Source organism: Pleurodeles waltl, chromosome 10 (genome assembly GCF_031143425.1).
Source record: "Pleurodeles waltl isolate 20211129_DDA chromosome 10, aPleWal1.hap1.20221129, whole genome shotgun sequence".
In the NCBI taxonomy this organism is placed as follows: domain Eukaryota; kingdom Metazoa; phylum Chordata; class Amphibia; order Caudata; family Salamandridae; genus Pleurodeles; species Pleurodeles waltl.
Genome location: NC_090449.1, coordinates 425514771 through 425539522, shown reverse-complemented (window position 1 = coordinate 425539522; position 24752 = coordinate 425514771). Strand labels below are relative to the sequence as shown.

At 49.8% G+C, this 24752-nt stretch overlaps 1 protein-coding gene across 3 annotated transcripts in view; it reads right to left on the bottom strand.

The window, feature by feature from the left end:
- The window catches only part of WDR90 (WD repeat domain 90), a 1338149-nt gene that overhangs the window by 267042 nt on the left and 1046355 nt on the right, over positions 1–24752 (bottom strand). For all 3 annotated transcript variants that reach the window (XM_069210679.1, XM_069210680.1, XM_069210681.1), the window contains one exon: positions 1954–2084. In XM_069210679.1, the coding sequence (XP_069066780.1) occupies positions 1954–2084 (131 nt within the window). The remainder of the gene's footprint in view (positions 1–1953; positions 2085–24752) is intronic.

Below are 24752 nucleotides of genomic sequence, written 5' to 3'. Positions count from 1 at the left end.
AAGACCCTAAGCATGGCTATTTGACAAAGTCCAAAGCTTTAGTTCTCACATTTGCTTTTTCTCTGCATCAACCCCATATTTAATGATGCTTTTGGTAGCAGCCACTGGCTTCATAAACAAATCATTCAGGAATACAGCATGTGTCCAAGCTAGTTTTCCATTTCACAATGATTGGGACATTAAGACTCTTCTGTTTTGGCCAACGTTTTGTTTTATTAGGATCACAGTAAGTCTAATGCTTCAATCAATATAATTAGCAAGACCATTGGGGATCTGAATCAACTGTAAATTATTTGCTATTTCCTTCCAGAAGAAGCAGATACCTCAGAATATCAAGATTGTGTAGAGAAAGTCAGATACCAGAGCCTCTATAGGTGAAATTAGCACAAAGGTCCATTCTTCATCCTCAAAGTGGCCAAAGTCAGTCTGCCACCTAGGCTTTCCATAATTTGTCCATAGTAACAGCACATTTATGATACATGATTTGTATACTGCAGTGACTAGTACCCGAGAAGGCAATCAGCACAAAGTAATTATGGCCTCTATTAGGTTAAATTTAGGGATTTGTATTACATTTAAATTAATAATTTAATAAAGTTTAATATTTAAATCAGTGGTGTGTCTCAGCTGTAAATAACAATAAAAGTTTGAATGCGTGAGGTTAAGTTCTTCTTGGAGGTCCTCTGAAAATTTTATGGCATTAGCCACAGTAATGACTTTTAGGGACAAGATTCTGAGTCGGTCCCAGGCCCTAAAAACGTACTGCAATGCAATGACCTGGGGACCACAATTCGATGCCAGAGTGGGGTTTCACCTGTGATTTTATCTGCCCAATATATCTGGGAACATGAGGACTTCCAAGCATCGTATACTACTCTACTTGTGGAGGGGAAGGGGGATCTTTGAGGGGGATTTTCCTCTATACATTACCTGTATCAGCAAGATCTTGTCAAGGGCCAACAGTCCAAGTCTATATACTGTGTCATTATGTGGTCCATATATCCAATCAATTACTTGCAGAGGATTAGCTTTGTAGTGAGATAAGGGATCAGCCATGGCCAAACCACCATAATGTGTGGATTAATAGCATTCATTCATGCCAGCCTACCATATAAAAGACCTTTGGTGAGTGGTGAGAACACACATTTGATTTAATCACCACTGCATGTTGCAATTTACTTTCCTTGACCTACTTTCTGGGCCTATTCTGCGCTTTTGACACTTACCCATCATATCGTACTCTTCTCATTACACTCACTAGGCATCACTGGCCAGTATGGGTTGCCCTTTACTTCTCAAATTGCTCATTGTAACTCAGTTGGGACAAAAAAGAAAATTATACCCCACCCCACCACCAACGGGCTTCCTAAAAGTTCTGCCCCAAGCCTTCTAATTTTCACACTCTACCCTTCTACTCATTTAGATTCTCTTATCACATTTATGCCTGCTATACTGAAATCTTTTTTCTCTACCTTTGCACCCCATTTTCACTCACACATTAAAGACTGCTTCTCTTCCAGTCGATAGTGGATGTACTACATTAACTGACAGTAAACTCCTCCTAGATCATCTTATACTTTCTATCTTCAATGGCATTCTCTTCTCTTTCTACTGCCGTCAACATTTCTCCTGATTAGCTGAAACTGTATCGTTCACTAGAAACCTCAGTTTTACACAGCTTTTCCATGAAAATGCAAACATTTATTAATAACATAGCCACAAAAGCATGATTCCAACGACTGAAGTATACACAGGATAAGCACTCATATGCAGTTCCACACTGCCAAATTAACTCTATTGTTGTGTGGAATGGACTACTAAAACAGTCTTCAAGGACAAATGTTAATACAAAATTTACAAAACTGCTGGAATTCTGTTGCCCACTGTAAAGACCATTGTCATCTGTGCTTACAGGACATCATCCCTGATAAGAGTTAGAAGTGCAGGATGTACCTTTTTCCTCATGCTTTGAATGACAGTGATTGGAAAGCCTTTGTGGTCACTTAATACACGAACAGTCATTCCTGTTCGGGGGCTGCTGACTGCCACCAGTCCATCCTTCCCTCCAGACAGGATGATTTCACCTGTAGGGAGAAAAAGACAAAATAAGGAAAATACGAGGACACATTTAAAAAAGGGACTGGATTGAAAGAGGGTGAAAAATAGTATTTAATTTTAGAAAAGTTGGTGACATCCACAGATCCTATAGATGAATTTATAGTGTTCAACTTTCTACCAGCCTACTGAGACTCATACAACAATAGAAAGAGTTACAATCTTTACTGAAGAAAATTTGTAGAAGGCAGATAAATGCACTCAAGTACCATCCCCATTTCTCATTTTGACTGGATGGTAGCAAACCCCGGTCTATCTGAAAATTACACCTAAATAACAAGTTACTCTACTTGCAGATTACCTTAGATCTGGAGATTTTTCCTAAAACAGTATCCCTATGTGATGTTAGGTGGCGTCGGTCAACTTTGCGACCATCGTTGGCGTCATGGTCACCGGATATGATGGGTTATATATAGGTGCACCTCGGTGCGCTGACGTCAGTTTCTTTTCACAACTTTCAATGCCAGAAGCGCAGAGCCATTAAGAACACTAACCCTAGTGCGCCAGAACAAGGGCCCTGAAAGGGAAGTCCCCGTCTCTAGAAATCAGTTCGCAGAGCGGGGAGAATCCGTGGGTCACTAAGGAATCTGCAACTAGAATTGCTCTACCAGATAATTTGATACCGAAGGTGAGTAACTTGGTCATCTGACAGAGACTTCAAGTTACAGATTCTTTACCTTAGAATAGATACCCAAGGAATACCATTCCCTGGAGGTGGGTCTGCGAACCAAGATCATCCTCTGAAGCCCTGCAGGGCTGAATGGGCAAAGTACCCATCCTTTCGGACCTGATTGCCCAGGCAGGAGTGTTTAGTGAACATGTGCAAAGATGCCCAAATTGCTACCTGGCAGATGTCAGAGACTGGAACTCTGCGTGCTAATGCAGTTGGTTGCACCTGTTGTTCTGCTGGAGTGAGCATGCCAAGCCTCTGGGGGTTGCTTCTTAGTCAATGTGTAGCACATTTTAATGCAGAAAACAACCCATCTAGAGATGGTTCTCTTCTGCACTGCCTGACCTTACTTCGCACCTATATAAACCACAAAGAGCTGATCATCCACCAGAACTCTTTAGTATGATCAAGATAGAATGCCAATGCTTTTGTTTAGGTCCAGGTGGTGGAGTCTCTCCTCTTTCTTAGAACGATGTGGACACGCATAAAAAGTAGGCAAGGTGATGGATTGGCCTACATGAAAAGGCATGACAACGTTAGGTAAAAAGGAAGCCCTGGTACGAAGCACCACCTTGTCAGGATGGATGGAAATGAAAGGTGGCTTTGAGGAATGAGCCTCAAGGTCTCACTCTGTGAGCAGAAGTGAGGCAACCAGGAAGGCTGTCTTTAGAGTAAGAAGCCAAAGTGGACAGGTATGAAGTGGCTTGAAAGGAGCACACATCCACATCAAGAAAGAACCAAATTCAAATCCCATTAGGGTATTATCAACGAAGAAGGAGGAAACATATGGATAAGACTCTTCAGGAATCTACCAACAACATGAGATTTAAACAGAGGGTGGTTAGGTAATCTCAGGAAAACCGAGATGGCCGAAAAATAACCCTTAAGAGTGCCCAAAGCAGAGCCCTGCTGGACTAGAGAAAGAACAAACAAAAGGACTTCAGAAAGAGGGGCAGAGAGGGGGGTCAACAAACTTGTCTGTACACCATGGCACAAATTTGTTTTAACTGCAGGTATATACCATGTTGGTGGAGGGACGCCTGGCTGCCAAAATAATGTTACAGGCTTCGGGCGGAAGGTCTAAAGCTGTCAACTGCTGCCACTCAATCTCCATTCAAATCGTCAGAGACTAGCCAGGTTTACTTGGGCCCGGTCATTCTTGATCTTCTTAAGAACTCTGTGAAGAAGTGGTATTGGCGTGAAGGAGGCCCGAGTTCCACTCAAAACAAAAAGCTTTGGTGAGCGAGTGCCACCTTGGAAACTCCAGCACACAACAGCTGACATTGCACGTTCTCTGCGGAGGCGACCAGATCCAACCAATGGTGTCCAAACTGCTGAAAGAGACCTTGCGCCACCTCCGGATGAAGACGCTATTCATGATCGACGACTAAGTTTGTCTGCTCTAGCGTTCAGAGAGCCCACCAGATTCTGAACCACCAGGGATATGCCCTGATGTTTCAGCCATGTCCAGAGGCGCAGAGCCTCCTGACAAAGTGTCCACGACCCCACTTGGCCCTGCTTGTTGCAGTACCACATGACTGTGGTGTTGTCCGTGAACAAGGTAGCAAAGTCCCCTCTTTCTGGCATGATTACCCCCACTTTTTGCGTGATGTCAGTGTGCTTAAACTGTTTTTACTGGGATGCTGCTAATCAGGATCCCAGTGAGTGTGTTCTCTTGTCTAAATCTGGTTGCCTTGGTACTACTTACACCCCCACAATTGGCATACCGGTGTACCCCTGTAAGTCCCTGGTGGATGGTACTTAGGTGCCCAGGACACTGGTACACCAGTGGTCTCCCATGGGCTGCAGCATGTATCATGCCATCCAAGGGAGCCCATGCAAATTGTGTCCGTAGGCCTGCTCTTGCAGCCTGCGTGAAATGGTGCATGCACCTTTTCACTGTTGGTCACTACACTAGTTAACTGTAAGTCACCCCCATTGTAGGCCCTTTCAGCCCAAAGGGCAGGGTGCAGATCCCTGTGTATGTGGGCACCCCTGCATGAGGAGAGGTGCTCCTACGAACTCCAGTTCTAATTCATTGGATTTTATAAGTGCCAGGAAGCCATTTAAGCTATGTACAGGCCACTATCTATGGTCCAGCTACATAATGGTAAATCCGAACCTGGGCATGTTTGGTATCAAACATGATGGAATCATACCCCAATACTGATTCCAGTATTGGTGGCATGGTGGTCCCTTAGAGGATTCCCCAGTACTGCTGCTACCAGCCTTCTGGGGTCTGCGGGCAGTTTGTGCTGCTGCAGCCCCTCAGACACAATTCTGCCCTCCTGCTGTTTGACCAGCTCAAGCAGGGGACAGCAGAACAAAGGATTTCCTGTTGGAGAGGGGTGCAACCTCCTTTCCTTTGAAAAAAGGAGTTACTGAGAGGGGTAGCCTTCCTACACCACTGGGTTGCTTTGAAGGGCACATTTGGTGTCCTCCTTGCATAATCATATTATCACCAGCCCAGGGACCACAGGTCCCTGCTCTGGAGCAAAACACACAAAGGAAAGGGGAGTGTCCCCTCCCCTGTCCAGCTCTATCCTAGGGTGGTGTCCAGAGCGCCAAGTGGCCACTTGGTTCTGACATTTTAAAACCAAGATGGGCAGAGGCCTGTGGGAGCATCTGACGGGGTAGGCCAGGTAGGTGACATCAGAGACCCCGCCTGGTAAGTGGTGACTCAAGGCAATGACCAACACCCTTTTTGGGTTATTTAGGGACTCCCTTGAGGGTGAGTCCCCAGATTTGTCGTGCAAGACTAAACCAGGACCTCTCGGCAAAGACATCTTCTGCTGCTGGCCTCCGGAACTGCTGCTGGTCAACACAAGAACCGAACAAGACAGCAACGCCTGAGAATACTTCTCCTTGCAACATTGTTTCCACAGGTCCTGTCAGCAATCTGCAACATTTCCACAGCTGTGCATCCTCTGGGGTTGGCAAGACTTCAGCTGCACCATAGAAACAAGACGAAATCTCCCTTGGAGTGAAAGAGTCACTCCCCTGCATCCACAGGCACCTAAGGCAACAATGTTCGCCAGGTGAGATCTTCTGTTCTCCAGATCTGCAAAGATTCTCCAACACAGTTGGTGGTTCTGAGGGATTCCCTGGGTCCTCTCTGCCTTCTGTCCAACGTGGGAGACAGTAAGCCCTTGCCTCAGTGTAAGTAAATGCATCCTTGGCATGGTTACCCGCTAATTTTTTGCCTTTGCTGATGCTAAGTTTTGATTGAAAGTGTGCTGGGACCCTGCTAACCAGGCCCCAGCACCAGTGTTCTTTCTCTAAACTGTACCTTTGTCTCCACAATTGGCACAGCCCTGGCACTCAGGTAAGTCCTTGTAACTGGTAACCCTGGTACCAAGGGCCCTAATGCCAGGGAATGTCTCTAAGGGCTGCAGAATGTCTTATGCCACCCTGGGGACCCCTCACTCAGCACATGCACACTGCCTCACAGTTTGTGTGTGCTGGTGGGGAGAAAAAAGACTAAGTCAACATGGCACTCCCCTCAGAGTGCCATGCCAACCTCACACTGCCTGTGGCATAGGTAAGTCACCCCTCTAGCAGGCCTTACAGCCTTAAGGCAGAGTGCACTATACCACAGGTGAGGGCATATGTGCATGAGCACTATGTCCCTACAGTGTCTAAGCAAAACCTTAGACATTGTAAGTGCAGGGTAGCCATAAGAGTATATGATCTGGGAGGTTGTCAAATACGAACTCCACAGATCCATAATGGCGACACTGAAAACTGGGAAGTTTGGTATCAAACTTCTCAGCACAATAAATGCACACTGATGCCAGGGTGCAATTTATTGTAACATACACCCAGAGGACATCTTAGAGATGCCCCCTGAATACCAATCCGACTTCTAGTGTAGGCTGACCAGTTTCTGCTAGCCTGCCACACACCAGACATGTTGCTGGCCACATGGGGAGAGTGCCTTTGTCACTCTGTGGCCAGGAACAAAGCCTGTACTGGGTGGAGGTGCTTCACACCTCCCCCTGTAGGAACTGCAACACAGGGCGGTGAGCCTCAAAGGCTTACCCCTTTTTTTACAGCGCCCTAGGACATCCCAGCTAGTGGAGATGCCCGCTAGTGGAGATAATGAGAAAATCAAGGAGGTGTCACCCACCAGTCAGGACAGCCCCTAAGGTGTCCTAAGCTGAGGTGACCCCTGCCTTGAGAAATCCTCCATCTTGAGTTTGGAGGATTCCCCCATTAGGATTAGGGATGTGCCCCCCTCCCCACAGGGAGGAGGCACAAAGAGGGTGTAGCCAGCCTCAAGGACAGTAGCCATTGGCTACTGCCCTCCCAGACCTTAACACACCCCTACATTCAGTATTTAGGGGCTCCCCAGATCCCAGGAAATCAGATTCCTGCAACCTGAAGAAACAAGGACTGCTGACCTACAAGCCTGCAGAGAAGATGGACGACAACGACTGCTTTGGCCCCAGCCCTACCAGCCTCGAAAACCTACAACCAGTGACGCATCCGACAGGGACCAGCGACCTCTGAAGCCTCAGAGGACTGCCCTGGACTAAAGGACCAAGAAACTCCTGTGAGCAGCAGCTCAGCTCAAAACCAGCAACTTCTTTGCAACAAAGAAGCAACTTTCAAAGACTGCACGTTTCCCGCCAGAAGCGTGAGACTTCACACTCTGCACCCGATGCCCCGGCTCGAGATCCAGAGAACAAACACCACAAGGAGGACTCCCCGGCGACTGCAAGCCTGTGAGTAGCCAGAGACGACCCCCCTGAACCTCCACAGCGACGCCTGCAGAGAGAATCCAGAGGCTCCCCCTGACCGCGACTGCCTGTAACAAGGGACCCGACGCCTGGAACCAGCACTGCACCCGCAGCCCGTAGGACCTGAAGGAACCGAATCTCAGCGCAGGAGTGGCCCTCAAGCGACCCTCTGCCTAGCCCAGGTGGTGGCTGTCCCGAGAAGGCCCCCCTGTGCCTGCCTGCACCGTTAGAGTGACCCCCGGGTCCCTCCATTGATTCCTATCTGAAACCCGACGCCTGCTTTGCACACTGCACCTGGCCGCCCCTGTGCCGGTGAGGATGTGTTTTGCGTGCCTACTTGTGTCCCCCCCAGTGTTCTACAAAACCCCCCTTGTCTGCCCCAGAGGATGCAGGTACTTCTCTGCTGGCAGACTGGAACCGGAGCACCCCTGTTCTCCATAGGCACCTATGTGTTTTGGGCACCTCTTTGACCTCTGCACCTGACCGGCCCTGAGCTGCTTGTGTGGTAACTTTGAAGTTGCCTTGAACCCCCAACAGTGGGCGGCCTATGCCCCAGAACTGAGACCTGTAAGTGTTTTACTTACCTCACAAACTAACCTTCACTTACCTCCCCCAGGAACTGTTGATTTTTGCACTGTGTCAACTTTGAAAATAGGGTATTGCCATTTCTAAGTTACCTAAGTGAAGTACCTTGCATTTTATGTGTTTACTTCAAATCTTGAACCTTTGGTTCTTAAAATAAACTAAGAAAATATATTTTTCTATATAAAAACCTATTGGCCTGGAGTAAGTCTTTGAGTGTGTGTTCTCATTTATTGCCTGTGTGTGTACAACAAATGCTTAACACTACTCTCTGATAAGCCTACTGCTTGACCACACTACCACAAAATAGAGCATTAGAATCATCTAATTCTGCCACTATCTTACCTCTAAGGGGAACCCTTGGACTCTGTGCACACTATTTCAAACTTTGAAATAGTATATACAGAGCTAACTTCATGCGCTCTGCTACTGGGACAGCATCCCTGTGCACCATGACTGTTGCACCAACCAACGCTTGTTGACTCTTTCTCCATGGGATCTTCAGGCTCCAAATAGCCCCGACCCCTAGCACTCCACCTCAGCAAGGATAGTCTCCTCTCTGCGCATCCAGAGATGTGGGACTCCTTTTCAGGTGTGCTGACTGGGCCTCACTGCAACTTACTGAGCCTGCTTCGAATGGGTTGCTTGTGGGGGCTCCAACAGCTTCTTCTAGCTCTCCTGTCTTCCGTGGGTCAGCCCGGCCTCCCCTTCAAGGGTAGAGTCCCTAGGACCTTCCTGGTCCTCCACAGCTCTGCAAAATGTCCAACAGCACCACTTGCACTGGCTTGTGCTTGTTGGTGGCCACCCTGACCACTGAACCATCTGCAATCCAGCGATCATCGAAGGACAGCTTGAAGACGACTTCAGGGGCTCCTCTGTAGTTCTTGAACCCCGCAGCTGGACTTCATCCATTACCGTCAACCTGGATCTTCAGCTACAGAAGGGTGGGCACTGGCTCCTGCCTCACCTAGTCACTCCTGCATGGACTGGACTGTCCCCTTCTTTTGCAGGTCCTCTTTACCTGGAATCCGCTCTTGAGTTCCACTTGTCCGGTCCTGCTTCTGCATTATCCAACCGCAACGTCCCCATATTAGGCTATGGGAAAACCGAGTAAATTACCTACCTCCATCCAGCCGCTAGGGATCTTCTAGGTACTTACCTTTTGCAGTTCCACTATCCCCCAGCGCTTGTGTAACTACTCCATACACTCTGGTGGGGGACACTCATTTGCATCCCATTTGTTTTAGTATATGGTTTGGCCCCCCTATAGGGCCCTTGCTAATTTATGCTTTTCCTGAGTACTTAACAGTACACCTTGTGTGTTCATACCTCCAAAGGGCAGTATGCCAATGGTAGTCTAGATTCGGGGCCTATAATAAAGTACCTTTATTTTTGCAACGCTGTGTGGTTACAGTCATGGGTTATAAGTTACTGTGTGACTACTGCGGTATTGCAAGTGCTTCACATGCCTTCTAGATAAGTACTGGCTGCTCACTACAGCTACCCTAGGGAACCCTAACTGTCTAGACACAGTAACACTATCTAATTTGGGGTTTGCCTGAATCCAGTAAAAGAAGTAACACTATAGGTGTCTACCACACACTGGTCCAGCCTCCTACAAACACCTGCACTACTTTCCCTTTGAGAGAGGGAAGGAATGCTTTTAATGCTAGCCTGAGCACCCAGAGCTTCAAAAGATTGATGTGGAGCCCAGACTCAGCCGGAGACCAGACATCTCTGATTTCTGCCTCTTCCATGTGGCCGACCCATCCCAGGAGTGACGCATCTGTCACTACTGTCAGATCTGGTTGGGAAAGGGACAGGATCTGCCTCTGACTCAATCGTGGTTCAAAAGCCACCACTGCAGATCTTGCGCAGTTCTGTCTGAAATCTGGACTATGTCTGAGAGATTTCCCTGCTGCGGCGCCCACTGGAACTTCAGGTCCCACTGCAGAACCCGCATATGCCATCTGGCATGCGTCACCAGCAGGATGCAGGAGGCCATGAGGCCCAGCAGCCTCAGAGTCATTCTCACCAAAAATCCAGGATAGAGGTTGAAACATCCAAATCATACCCTAAATATCCTGAACTCGCTGCTCACGAAGCTAGGCCCAAAACTGCACTGTTTCCAGAACTGCTATGATAAAAGGGAGCGCATGAGAATGAGTAAGGTGTGACTCCGGCACATTTATACTGGACCCCAGCGAATGCAGGAGCTTCGCCATAGTCTGGAGGTGTGAGCCCGCCTTCAACAGCCAGTCACAGAGGTATGGTCAGGCTGAAACCCCTGACCTGCGCAGATTAGTTGTGATCACCGCCATCACTTTGGTGAACACCCGAGGGGCACTGGTAAAGCCTAAGGGGAGCACAGTAAACTGAAAATGCTTGTGGCCTACCGTGAATCGCAAGTAACGTCTCTGGGCAGGCAGGATGGGAATATGGAAATATGCATCCTGCAAGTCCAATGCTACCATCCAGTCTCCTGTGTCCAGGGCAGGTAGGACCTGAACCACAGTGAGGATTTTGAACTTCTCCTTTTTGAGGAAGAGTTTAAGGGAATGAACCAGAAAGTATTGGGAATAACAATCACAAACTACTTCTGGCACAGGGACCCTGTGTACAGCACCCTTGGCCCCCAAGAATGCCGTAACCTCCTCATGGAGAAGTGCCAGGTGGTCCTCCGTCATCCGATTGTAGGATGGTGGCATGGAAGGAGGAGTAGTCTTGATGGGGAGGGAGTAGCCCCTTCAGATTATTTCTAAAACCCACCTGTCTGATGTGATGGATTCCCAGTGGGGCAAGTGATGGCGACTTCTGCCTCTGACTGGCCCCTGATAGGGAAGCGGCAGACTAGGAAGGTGTGGAGGCTGCAGCAGGAGGGGTGGTGGACTGGGCCGACCGATGGCCCCCTGATTCACTTGAATGCTGTATCCCAAGTTCCCAGCCATTCAGAGGCTGGACAACATGCGCAGCACGGTGGCTGGAGGAAAAGGGAGGTGGTTGGGCGCCCCTTCCGTAGCCCGGGACTTCTTAAAGTGCTAGAATGGTGAGTCTGCTTTGTCTCCAAAGAGATGGGTGCTATTGAAGGGCATGTCCATAAGCGCAGCTTGGATATCCCCCCTAAAGCCAGACATCCTCAACCAAGTGTGGCGCCTCAAGGCTACAGTTGATGCAACCGATATACCCAGTGAGTCAGTTGTATCCAGTCCACATCGTATCGGGAACTTACCTGTGTCTCTCCCATCAGCAACAACTTAAGAGAGAATGGCCCGGGCTTCCCCAGGGACCTGTGGCAGCACATGCACCACTGTGTCCCATAAAGTATGGTAGTAATGGCCCAAAAGGCATGCGGAACTCACGAATTGCAATGCCAAAATGGAGGAAGAGTACTTTTTCTTTGAAAGCTAGTCCATTCTTTTGGATTCCCTATCTGGGGATGCTGAAGAGAATGCGCTTGGGGAGGTAGAGGCCTGGATAACCAAGCTCTCAGAGGTGGGGTGTTTGGTCAGGAATACTGGGTCATTATGCACAGGCCTATGGCGGCGGGCGAGTGTCTCGTTAACAGGAGACTCTGTGCTGGGTCTGGACCAAGTTCCCAGCAGCTCATCAGTGGGGGCCTCCTTAAAGGGCAGAAGGGGTTCTGAAGAGGAAGCCCCAGGCTGAAGCACCTCAGTCAGGAGGTTAGTCCTGACAGCCACCAAAGGCAGCTCGAGGCCCAGGACCTCGGTGGTTCTTCTCACTACCAGTGAATATGAAGACCCTGCCTCCGTAGCCACGGTAGGGGCAGAAAGAATGCCAGCATCAGGAAAGGAGTCAAGATCACTGGCTTCGCCCAATTCCTGAGCCCAGTCTATTTCAGGATCTTCTAGCTGGAATTCTAAAGGGTCCAGCAACCCGCCGGTAGGAGGCTAGCCTGGTATGTGGTGGGTACCTAAGGTACCTAGAGGCGCGCAATTTCAGGGCAGGTTTACCGCGACCTCTGAGGAGATGACAATATCACCTCTTTGGTCGAGGCTAGCGCGTTCCTAGGGAGCTCAATCTCGAATGTGGGATGGGCAACTGATTAACCTACTGACTTTGACAATTTGTCTTCAACTTGTAAGTGACACCTCAGCACTTCATGTTTTCATTTTTTGAATAGGAGAAGTAGTTTCCGGGTCCTGACGAAGCGCTGCGGGATCATTTTTTGACCCAAAAAGACACGAAACATGTTGACCATACAATAGACAGGATTAGGTGTACTACCCTTTCTTCTTTATAGAGCATAGCAGGACATTATCCCCGCCAATACTCTGAATGTTTTTAATCTTGGCCTGAACCTTTTTTCTGATACATTAAAATGATGTTTTAGGCTCCGAGCCATTTTTATTTTTATTGTCACTCTCCTTCACTCACACATCCTTTTTTACTTCTCCAGTCAGTTCTTATTCCAGACCTTCATCTGGCAAATTGCCTTCGGTATAGTACCACCCCCATTGGGGGGCGGCCCGCCAGACATTGCAGCACCGGTCTGACGTGGAGATTGCCCAATGATGAAACAGGTCACCCTAGTGGGTGCTTGAGGGCTCTCCTGATACTCCTCTGGATCTCTGACTTTCATTCGCTCTTTTCTTCCGACACCCCTAATAGGTTGGATGCCGTATGGAACAGTGTACCTTCCTTTATATTAGGATACCTAAGGTACTTACACCTTAGACCAGGTCCAGGTATCTCCTATTAGTGTAGTGTAGGCAGTGTCTAGAAGTCAGGTTCTCTAAAGGTAGCTGTGGATGAGCAACCAAGGCTTATCTAAAAGACATACAAAGCTCATGCAATACCACTGTAGTCACACAGCACTTACAGACATGAAAGAAAACACTCAGTGTTACAAAAATAAAGGTACTTTATTTTAGTGACGCAATTACCGAATACTACTAGAGACTCAACCCTCCAATAGGAGATAGGTAGCACACTAGATATGTACAATAGGCATAAAATTAGAAGAAAACAGTGCAAATAGCAATAGACAATAGAGACCTTAGAGGAAGCCCAAACCATATACTAAAAAAATGGAATGCAAATGCAGGACCCCCACCTAGGTAAGTGGAATCTGAAGAGTGGAGCTGGGGGAATTAGGAAACCCCAAAGGTAAGTTCCACAGTGCCCCTCAGCGACCAGGAAGAAAGGAGAAAGTTACTGGATTTTCCCCAAACGAGCCAGAGGGACTAAAAAGAAGATAATGCAACATCCAGACAAGACAGCAAGAAACCAGCTGTGGATTCCTAAAGAGTAAGACCTGAAAAAGGGGACCAAGTCCAGAAGTGGCAGAAGCCACTACCCACCAGTCTGTGGTTGCAGGAGTTGGTCAATGGTAGGACGAAGACGTCAGCAATGCAGGCCTGGAGTTGGTGAAGCTGGAGGATGCAGTTGACGTTTGTAGGAAATTAGCTTCTTTCTAGCTTGGGTATTCCCCCACTTTTGCCCTGTTTGTCAGTGTTTTTGACTGTGTCCACTAGGATCCCGCTAACCAGGAGCCCAGTATTTTTGCTCTCTCCCTTAAATTATGGTTACTGCATACTGATAACTCAGTATTTCATCCACAATTGGCATACTGGTGCCCACTTATAAGTCCCTAGTATATGGTACCTAGGTATCCAGGGCATTGGGGTTCCAGCATATCTTTTGCCACCCATAGGGAGCCCATGTAAAGGTTTCTACAGCACTGCCATTGCACCCTTTCACTGCCATTTACACTGCACCAGGTCACTTATAAGTCACACCTATAGCAGGACCTCCAGCCCTGAGGGCAGGGTGCAGAGTACCTGTGTGTGAGGGCACCCCTGCATTAGCAGAGGTGCCCCCATGACCTCCAGTACCATTTTCCTAAACTTTGTGATTGGGAGGGGGCACCATTTTATGCGTGTACTAGACATAGGTCGCTCCCTATGTCCAGCTACATAATGATAACTCTGAACATAGGCATGTTTGGTATCAAACATGTTGGAATCCTGCAACTACAACGTTTCCAGTGCTAGTTGCATTGTCCCAGGTACTCTGGGGGTTCCTTAGAGAATCTGTTCTGACTGTGCAGCCTTATGGGTCTAGCTGCCAGCCCACGCTGCTGCCGACCCCAGACATTGTTCTGCCCTCTTGCTGTTGAGCCTAACTCAAGCAGGAGAAGGCAGAACAAATGATTTCCTGCAAGGGAGAGATGTGATCACCTCTCCCTTTGAAATAGGCGTCTCTGGGTTGGGGAGGGGTGGCCTCTAAGCGCCACCAGACTGCTTTTACGGGCACATTTGGTGCAGTCCTTGCAAAATCCGGTTAGCACCAGTTCAGGAACCCCAGGTTCCCGCTCTGGCACAAAACCACACAAAAGACTGGAGAGTGATCATCTCCCTGTCTGGTTCTTACCCTAAGCAGGTGCACAGAGCTCTGCCAGGCAGCCACTTTATTCTGTCATCTTGAAAATAAGATGTGCAGAGGTCCATGAGAGCATCGGACTGGTTAGGCCAGGTGGATGACATCCTTGACCTCTCTGGTAGGTGGGTCACTTCAGAGTGACCAACCCCTTTTAGGGTTACTTAAGGGCTCCCCTGAGGGTGGGTCCTCAAATTCGTCAAGCAAGACTCTACAAAGAACTCTCTGCAAGACATCTTCTGCTCCTGGCCTCCGGAACCGCTGCTGATCTGTTTTTTGAACTGAAACAAGTCTGTATCCAGTTGGGAGGGCTCCCAATGCAACATTGTTACTTTAGCTCCTGCAAGATTTCTGCAACATCCGTGGCTGTGCATCCTCCAGGGACACAAGGAGTCTGCCTGCATCCAAGAAGCAAGAAGGTACCTCCCTTGGGGTGAAGGAGTCACCCCCCGCATCTGCAGGCACCTCAAGACGATGACCTGGTGTCCCATGTACAAGGAAAAGGCTCCGCTCACAGGTAGTAGTTCTGTGGTCCTCTCCGGGTTCTACTTGTTTTCTGACCAACTTGGATGATGATGGTGGACCCTTGTTGCAGCCACTGGAATGGAACCCCCCCATGCACATCGACTGTTGCTATTGCCAAGGCATGTTGACTATTCCTCCAGGAAACCTTCAGGCTTCAAGAAGCCCCAGTATTCAGCACTCTGCAGCTTGAAGATCAGCTCCCACTCTGTAGCTCCTGTGACGTTGGGCTCCTGTTTTGTGCTGCTGAGACCTAACTGCGCCTGCCGCTAGTGGGTCACTCTGGGGGCTCCTCTAACTCCAGCTGGCTTTCCTCTCTGCTGAAGACCTGTTCTGACTCTCTTCCAAGAGTCGAGTCACTAGGACCTTGCTGGTCACCAAAAACCTACAATCTTCCTTGCATCAATTATCTGATTTACCAAGGCTTGTTGGTGGCCCTGCTGGCCACTGACCATTCTGCAATCTGGCGACCGACTTGACACAGTTCATGGGCGACTCCAAGGATCTCCTGCATCCCCTGGACTCCACAGGTGGACTTCTTCCTTGACCATTTTGCAGGAACTTCACCTCCAAGAAGGTTGACATTGCCTACCTGCACCGACTGTACATCCCCGAGTGGTCCGGACACTGTCCCATTCTTTTTCAGGCTCTTCTCGTCCGGAATCCACCCTTGGATACCACAGACCTGATCCACAGGTTGCAACAGCAGCTGGACAACCAAGGCTTTCACTGACTCCAACAAGGGTTTCCAACACCACTTCACCCCTATGCACCTGGGCTCCCTGGTGTAGATACTCTGATCTTCCGGGTATCAACGGGTAGGGCACTATCCAAACTTCTTTGTGCCAAATGGTTCCCTCAGGGTCCACTGGGAATGGTCCTGATTCCATACAAATCCAACCGTAACAGTTCTGAGTTAGCCTATGTGACACTTGGCTGGATAAAAACTCTGCACCCAGCCGCCTGTGGGATTTCTGGTAGTTACCTCTGGTAATTTTCTACTCCCCAGCCCCTGGGATCCTAACACACATACCTTGGTTGGGCACCTTCATTCTTGTACTACTTTCTTTGTATATGGTTGTTGCTGACTGTATATTTTGTGCGTTGATATCTCCAAGTGGAGATGAACAAGTTACTTACCTTTGGTAACAAATTATCTGGTAGAGACTCTATCTAGCTGCAGATTCCATACCTTAGAATTCCCTGGATTCAGCTTCGAATCCGGAATTTTTCTCCTGAGCAGTGCCCTGCGCGCGCTGTCAGGTTGCGTCGTTCAGATCCGCGTGCGTCACCCAGCTCCACATGGCGTCGTCAGCATCGTTGGAGCCGCCTGTGTAGTCACGTTGTTCTATATAGGCACCACCCGGCGCACGTACGTCAGTTCTTTTCCACAACTTTCCACGACAGATGCTCAGAGTCATGGAAGAACCAACTTTTTCTTTTTTCCTTCTGATTGTCTGAACAAAGACTAGTCCTGGAGAAAGGGTAAAAATCTGAAAATCTGAATAACATAATATATATCTGCAGAGGGGGGAGACTTTGGTGGTTTGGTAGGTGTAAGGAATCCGCAGCTAGAGTCTCTACCAGATGAACAAGTTACTTACCTTCGGTAACGAGTGTAGGAAGTAGGCTCTGTATGCACTATTTCAAAGTAAGATATAGCATGCACAGAGTCCAAGGGTTCTCCTTAGAGGTAAGATAGTGGCAAAAAGAGATAATTCTAATGCTCTATTTTGTGGTAGTGTGGTCGAGCAGTAGGCTTATCAGAGGGTAGTGTTAAGCATTTGTTGTACACACAGAGGCAATAAATGAGGAACACACACTCAAAGACAATTCCAGGCCAATAGGTTTTTATATAGAAAAATATATTTTCTTAGTTTATTCTAAGAACCACAGGTTCAAGATTGACAATCAATACTGTAAATGAAAGGTACTTCACTCAGGTATCAAAGGAACTTTGCATCAGCAAAATAGCATGTACAGTTTTGGCAAAAATGGCAATAAGCTATTTTAAAACTAGACAGTGCAAATTTCAACAGTTCCTGGGGGAGGTAAGTATTTGTTAGTTTTGCAGGTAAGTAAACCACCTACAGGGTTCAAAGTTGGGTCCAAGGTAGCCCACCGTTGGGGGTTCAGGGCAACCCCAAAGTTACCATACCAGCAGCTCAGGGCCGGTCAGGTGCAGAGGTCAAAGTGGTGCCCAAAACGCATAGGCTTCAATGGAGAAGGGGGTGCCCCGGTTCCAGTCTGCCAGCAGGTAGGTACCCGTGTCTTCGGAGGGCAGACCAGGGGGGTTTTGTAGGGCACCGGGGGGGACACAAGTCCACACAGAAAGTACACCCTCAGCGGCACGGGGGCGGCCGGGTTCAGTGTGCAAACAAGCGTTGGGTTCACAATAGAAATCAATGGGAGACCAAGGGGTCTGTTCAGCGATGCAGGCAGGCAAGGGGGGGGCTCCTCGGGGTAGCCACCACCTGGGCAAGGGAGAGGGCCATCTGGGGGTCGCTTCTGCACTGGAGGTCGGATCCTTTAGGTCCTGGGAGCTGCGGGTGCAGTGTCTTTACCAGGCGTTGGGTTCTTTGAAGCAGGCAGTCGCGGTCAGGGGGAGCCTTTGGATTCCCTCTGCAGGCGTCGCTGGGGGGCCTCAGGGGGGTCAACTCTGGCTACTCACAGGGTCGCAGTCGCCAGGGAGTCCTCCCTGTAGTGTTGTTTCTCCGCAGGAAGAGCCGGGGGCTTCAGGTGCAGAGTGGCAAGTCTCACGCTTCCAGCGGGAAACGTGCAGTCCTTTAAAAGTTATTTCTTTGTTGCAAAGTTGTTCCTTCTTTGGAGCAGAGCCGCTGTCTTCTGGAGTTCTTGGTCCTCTTAGATGCAGGGTACTCTTCTGAGGCTTCAGAGGTCGCTGGACCCTGGGGAACGCATCGCTGTTGCAGTTTTTCTTGAAGTGGGGAGACAGGCTGTAGGGCTGGGGCCAAAGCAGTTGGTGTCTCCGTCTTCTCTGCAGGGCTTTCAGGTCGGCAGTCCTTCGTCTTCAGGTTGCAGGAATCTCTCTTGCTTGGTTCTGGGGGCCCCTAAATATTCAATTTAGGGGTGTGTTTAGGTCTGGGGAGTTAGTAGCCAATGGCTACTAGCCCTGAGGGTGGCTACACCCTCTTTGTGCCTCCTCCCTGAGGGGAGGGGGGCACATCCCTAATCCTTTTGGGGGAATCCTCCATCTGCAAGATGGAGGATTTCTAAAAGTCAGACTCACCTCAGCTCAGGACACCTTAGGGGTTGTCCTGACTGGCCAGTGACGACTCCTTGTTTTTCTCATTATCTCCTCTGGCCTTGCCGCCAAAAGTGGGGCCGTGGCCGGAGGGGGCAGGCATCTCCACTAGCTGGAATGCCCTGTTGCGCTTTAACCAAGGGGGTGAGCCTTTGAGGCTCGCCGCCAGGTGTTACAGCTCCTACAGGTGGAGGTGAGAAGCACCTCCACCCAGTACAGGCTTTGTTACTAGCCACAGAGTGACAAAGGCACTCTCCCCATGTGGCCAGCAACATGTCTGGTGTGTGGCAGGCTGATTAAACTAGTCAGCCCACACTGGAAGTCGGGTATGTTTTCAGGGGGCATCTCTAAGATGCCCTCTGGGGTGTATTTCACAACAAAATGTATACTGGTATCAGTGTGCATTTATTGTCCTGAGACGTTTGATACCAAACTTCCCAGTTTTGAGTGCAGCCATTATGGTGCTGTGGAGTTCGTGTTTGACAGACTCCCAGACTATATAGTCTTATGGCTACCCTGCACTTACAATGTCTAAGGTTTTGCTTAGAAACTGTAGGGGCATAGTGCTCATGCACTTATGCCCTCACCTATGGTATAGGGCACCCTGCCTTAGGGCTGTAAGGCCTGCTAGAGGGGTGACTTATCTATGCCATAGGCAGTGTGAGGTTGGCAATGCACCCTGAGGGGAGTGCCATGTCGCCTTAGTCATTTTCTCCCCACCAGCACACACAGGCTGGGAAGCAGTGTGTCTGTGTTGAGTGAGGGGTCCCCAGGGTGGCATAAGACATGCTGCAGCCCTTAGAGACATTCTTTGGCATCAGGGCCCTTGGTAGCAGGGGTACCAGTTACAAGGGACTTACCTGGATGCCAAGGTGTGCCAATTGTGGAAACAAAGGTACAGTTTTAGGGAAAGAACACTGGTGCTGGGGCCTGGTTAGCAGGCCTCAGCACACTTTCAAATCATAACTTGGCATCAGCAAAGGCAAAAAGTCAGGGGGTAACTATGCCAAGGAGGCATATCCTTACAACGAGGTATCTGGTAGACTATCTAGCTGCAGATTCCTTACCTTAGAATTCCCTGGCATCAGCTTAGAATCCGGAGTTTTTTCTGAACAGTACCCTGCGTGCTTGACGTTGGGCGGCGTCGTTCGGATCCACGTGCGTCGACCAGCTCCCCATGCAGTCAGCGTCGTTGGAGCCGTCTATGACGTCTCGGTTTTCTATATAGAAGCCGTCTCGGCGCGCGTACGTCAGTTCTTTTCCACAACTTCCCACGCCAGATGCACAGAGTCACGGAAGAACCAACCATTATGTATTTGACCTCTTTGACTGTTTGAAGTAAAAATTCTTTCATGCCTTTAAGAAAGGCAAAAATGCCAAGATCAGAAATATACATATGTACACATAAATACATACATACATACATATATATCTACATAAGAAAAATATCCGCAGAGCGGGGAGGCTTGGGCGGGTATAAGGAATCTGCAGCTAGATAGAGTCTCTACCAGATACCTCGTTACCGAAGGTAAGGAACTTTTTAATCTGATAGAGACTTCTAGCTGCAGCTACCTTACCTTAGAATAGATACCCAAGCTATAATCCATGGCGGTGGGTCTGAAGGAAATTTTTATACCAGAAAGTCCTGCAAAACAGACCGGGCAAAATGCCCCTCTCTTCTCACCTGGCTATCCAGGCAGTAGTGTTTTGCAAACGTGTGCAAAGAAGCCCACGTTGCAGCCTGACAGATGTCCACCACCGGTACGCCACGTGCTAACGCAGTGGTAGCAGCTTTCCCCCTAGTAGAATGAGCTCTCAAGCCCTCAGGAGGCTGCTTCTTCGCCAAATTGTATCTTTATACAGAGAACGACCCAGCGCGAAATGGATCGTTTCTGCACTGCCCGACCCTTCTTTGCACCAACGTACCCCCCACAAAGAGTTGGTCGTCCAACAGGAACTCTTTAGTGAAGTCAAGGTAGAACGATAATGCTCTTTTTGGATCCAGCCGGTGGAGACACTCCTCTTCCTTAGAGGGATGCGGTGGTGCAAAGAAGGTGGGCAGGGTGATATTTTGACCCAGATGGAAAGGGGTCACCACCTTGGGGAGGAAAGAGACACGAGTTCTGAGAACCATCTTTTCAGGAAAGATTGTGAGATACGTCGGTTTTGATGACAAAGCCTGTAGCTCACTAACTCTTCTGGCAGATGTAATTGCCACCAAAAAGGCTGTCTTAATAGTGAGCAGCCGAAGAGGACAGTTATGCAAGGGCTCGAAGGGAGCACACATAAGGAAGGTAAGAACCAAATTAAGATCCCATTGGGGCATAACGAAAGGCACAGGCGGGAATAGATGTACAAGCCCTTTCAAAAACCTTTGTACTATAGGTGATTTAAACAGAGATGGTTGATCAGGCAACTGAAGAAAAGCTGATTAAGCTGCAAGATAGCCCTTGAGAGTCTCCAAGGAGGAACCCTGCTGGGCGAGAGACAATATAAACAAAAGGATGTTAGACAGAGAAGAAGAAAGGATCAATAGACCTCTCTGAACAATATGAAACAAAACGTTTCCAACGGCACGCGTATATCGACTTAGTAGAGGGATGCCTGGCTGCCAGAATTACATCACAGACCTCGGGAGGGAGGTCATAAACCAAATGTCGCCGCTCAATCTCCACGCATGAAGGCGCAGAGTTGACAGGTTCGGGTGGAGAACCTTCCCCTGCTGCTGCGACAGAAGATCCTCCCGAAAAGGCAGCCTGATTGGAGGACCGATTCTCATTTTGATAAGCTCTGGATACCAAACTCTCCATGCCCAATCCAGAGCCACTAGGATTACTTGTGCCCGGTCGTTCTTGATTTTCTTGAGAACTCTGGGCAGAAGTAGTATAGGCGGAAAAGCATACAGGAGGCCTGAACTCCACTCGCGACGAAAAGCTCTGCCTAGCGATAGCCCCCTTGGAAACTCCAACGCGCAAAACTGCTGACATGGCGCGTTCTCTGCGGAGGCGAACAGATCTAACCAAGGCTCTCCCCACTGCTGAAAGAGTCCTTGCACCACCTCCCGATGGAGACACCATTCGTGATCCTCTAAGCATTTTCGGCTGAGTTCGTCTGCTCTGGTGTTCAGAGAACCTGCCAGGTGTGGAACCACCAGGGTCATGCCCTGCTGTTCCAGCCATGTCCAGAGACGTAAAGCCTCTTGACAAAGGGTCCACGACCCCACACCGCCCTGCTTGTTGAAGTACCACATTGCGGTAGTGTTGTCCGTGAACACCTGCACCACCTTCCCTTTCACAACAGGAAGAAATGCTTTTAATGCTAGCGGGATCGCCCAAAGCTCCAGGTAGTTGATGTGGAGCCCGGATTCCGCCGGAGACCAGTGACCTCTGATCTCCACCTCCCCCAGATGGCCGCCCCATCCCAGAAGTGACGCATCTGTCACTACCGTTAGATCTGGTTGGGGAAGGGAGAGGGGTCTGCCTTTGAACCACTCGCAGTCCACTAACCACCACTGCAGATCCTTTGCAGTCCCCTCCGAGATCTGAACCACGTCGGTAAGATTTCCCTGATGCTGTACCCATTGGAACTTCAGGTCCTACTGCAGAGCCCTCATGCGCCATCTGGCATGATTGACCAACAGGATGCAGGAAGCCAAGAGTCCCAGCAGCCTCAGAGTCTGTCTCACCGAGATCCAGGATAGAGGTAGAAATATCGGAATCATAACCTGAATATCCTGGACCCGCCGATCGGGAGGATACGCCGATATCCAGAACAGCTCCAATGAATGTGAGCTTCTGAGAGGGAGTCAGGTGTGACTTCGGCACATTATAGTGAACCCCAGCGAATACAAGAGATCCGCCGTCGTCTGGAGGTGGTGGACGAGAGCCTGGGGCGTAAGAGCCTTCAACAGTCAATCGTCTAGGTAGGGGAAGACTGAAATCCCTGACCTGCGCAAATAAGCTTCCACCACTGCCATCACCTTTGTGAACACCCGAGGGGCACTGGTAAGACCGAAAGGACGCACGGTAAACTGAAAGTGCTCGTGGCCCACCTTGAACCGCAGGTAACGCATTTGGGCTGGCAGGATAGGAATATGGAAATATGCATCCTGCAAATCCAACGCTACCATCCAGTCTCCTTGGTCTAGGGCAGACAAAACCTGAGCAAGAGTGAGCATCTTGAATTTCTCCTTCTTGAGGAAGAGATTGACGTCCCTTAAATCCAAGATAGGGTGAAGGCCTTTATTCTTTTTGGGAATCAGAAAGTAGCAAGAATAACAACCACTGCCTACTTCTGATATCGGGACTCTTTCTATGGCTCCCTTGGCCAAGAGAGCTGTAACTTCCTCGCGGAGCAAAGCTAGAAGGTCCTCCATCAGCCATTCCTTTGTCGGAGGGATAGAAGGAGGAAAAGACTGGAAGGGAAGGGAGTAGCCCTTCCGTATGATCTGCAGGACCCACTTGTCCGTGGTGATGGAAAGCCAGTGAGGGAGATGAAAACGAATCCTCCCTCCAACTGGACGGACATGATCCCGCAGAACCACACTAGGACGGCTTGGGTGCAGTGGAGGGGGGCTGTGTGGCGGCTGGATTCTGGCCAGACTCTCTGGGTTTGATGGTACCACGACCACGTCCTCTTCCGGGATGTTGTGAAGCCTGAGGACAGTGGCTGAACTATGGCTGGCGTGGTACCACCCCCCTTCCGAAGCCTCGAAAGGGGCGAAAGACAGACTGCTGTCGTGCCGGCGCTGAAAGGCCCAAGGATCTGGCTGTAGCTCGAGAATCCTTGAAACTCTCAATCGCGGAGTCTGCCTTTTCGCCAAAAAGGCGAGAGCCATCAAAAGGCATGTCCATCAAGCTGGATTGGACATCCCCTGAAAAACCAGTAGAACGTAGCCAGGCGTGGCGACGTAGGGCCACTGACGATGAAATCGCTCTGCCCAGTGAGTCGGTCGTGACCAAACCACACCATATCGTAAACTTGGCTGCATCTCTCCCATCCTTGACAGCCTGGGTGAGAGAGTCCCGTACACCGTCCGGGACCTGGGGCAGCCCCTGTGCCACCATATCCCATAAAGTATGGGAATAACGGCCCAATAGGCAAGAGGTATTTCCGGACCTCAATGCCAGGCTGGTGGAAGAAAACATCTTCTTCCCAAGCTGATCCAGCCTCTTGGATTCCCTATCCGGGGGAGCGGAAGGGAAGGCACCACGGGAAGTAGAGGATTGGACAACCAAGCTCTCAGGAGTCGGGTGTTGTGTCAGGAAACTAGGGTCACTGGGAGCGGGTCTATGGCGGCAGCCGACCGTCCTATTCACAGGAGCCCCTGTGCTGGGTTTGGACCACGTACCCAGAAGGGCGTCTGTAAGAGCCTCATTGAAGGGCAACAACGGCTCCGATGTGGACACCCCCGGCTGAAGCACTTCTGTCAGGATATTCATCCTGACTGGCACCGTAGGCAAATCTAGGTGCAAGACCTCAGCTGCCCTACGCACCACCATAGCGAAAGAAGCACCCTCCTCCGTAGCCACATTAGGAGGAGAGAGCATACCAGTATCTGGAGACGTGTCCAGTCCACTGGCCTCCCCTAGATCCTCATACCAGTCCTGTTGCAATCCAGATTCTAAAGGGTCCTCAGACCCCTCCCATTCCTCTCCTGCGTCTGGCTGGTCTAAATAATGCTCAGACAATGATCTGGGCCGAATTGGCTCTGTTGAAGTCGGAGTCGGCGTCGTACAACGCCGCTCCGGATCATCCAGAATAAGGATGGGGCTGCCACCGGTGGCGGAATCGTCAATGTCGGACCTGGCACCGAAGGAGGCCAACTGTGAGAGACCGGCGCCGGTCTGGATCTGTTATCGGATCCTGGGGTCCCCAATGGCGCTGAAGCCACCGCCGTCGAATCCGAAGGGGACCCTGCTGACCACATGGGGCCCGAAGACCCACCCGAGGGTGCAGCCTGCTCAAAAACGAGACGCATGGCCTCGTAAAATTCTTTTATTTGAGCGGGGGGTCGATCCGGTCCCCGGAAAGGGGGGAAGACGCGGAGTCGACCCTGGCGACGGCTCCGCACCTGGAACGTCGACGTTCCCTAGATGCCTCGTCGGCCGACAGGCATGGCGAAGACAAAGTCCGCTTGGACTTCTTCTTCTTCTTGTGCCGGATGACCTCAAATGCAAGGAAGAGGACTTGGGGCTCCGGGAGCGGTGCCGCAACCTCCTCCTACTGCGGGACCATGACCTCCGCGGAGTCGCACCGACCGAATACGAATGTCGGGCCACAAGAAGCTTAAGGGATCTCTCCCTCCCTCAAGGCCTTCGGCACCATGGCCCGACAGTCGGAGCACGAGGTGGAATCGTGGTCCTTCTCCAGGCACCAAAGACAAACACGGTGCGGATCCGTCACCGACATGGTGCGATGACACGCACCACACGGCTTGAATCCTGTCTTTCTCTAAGAC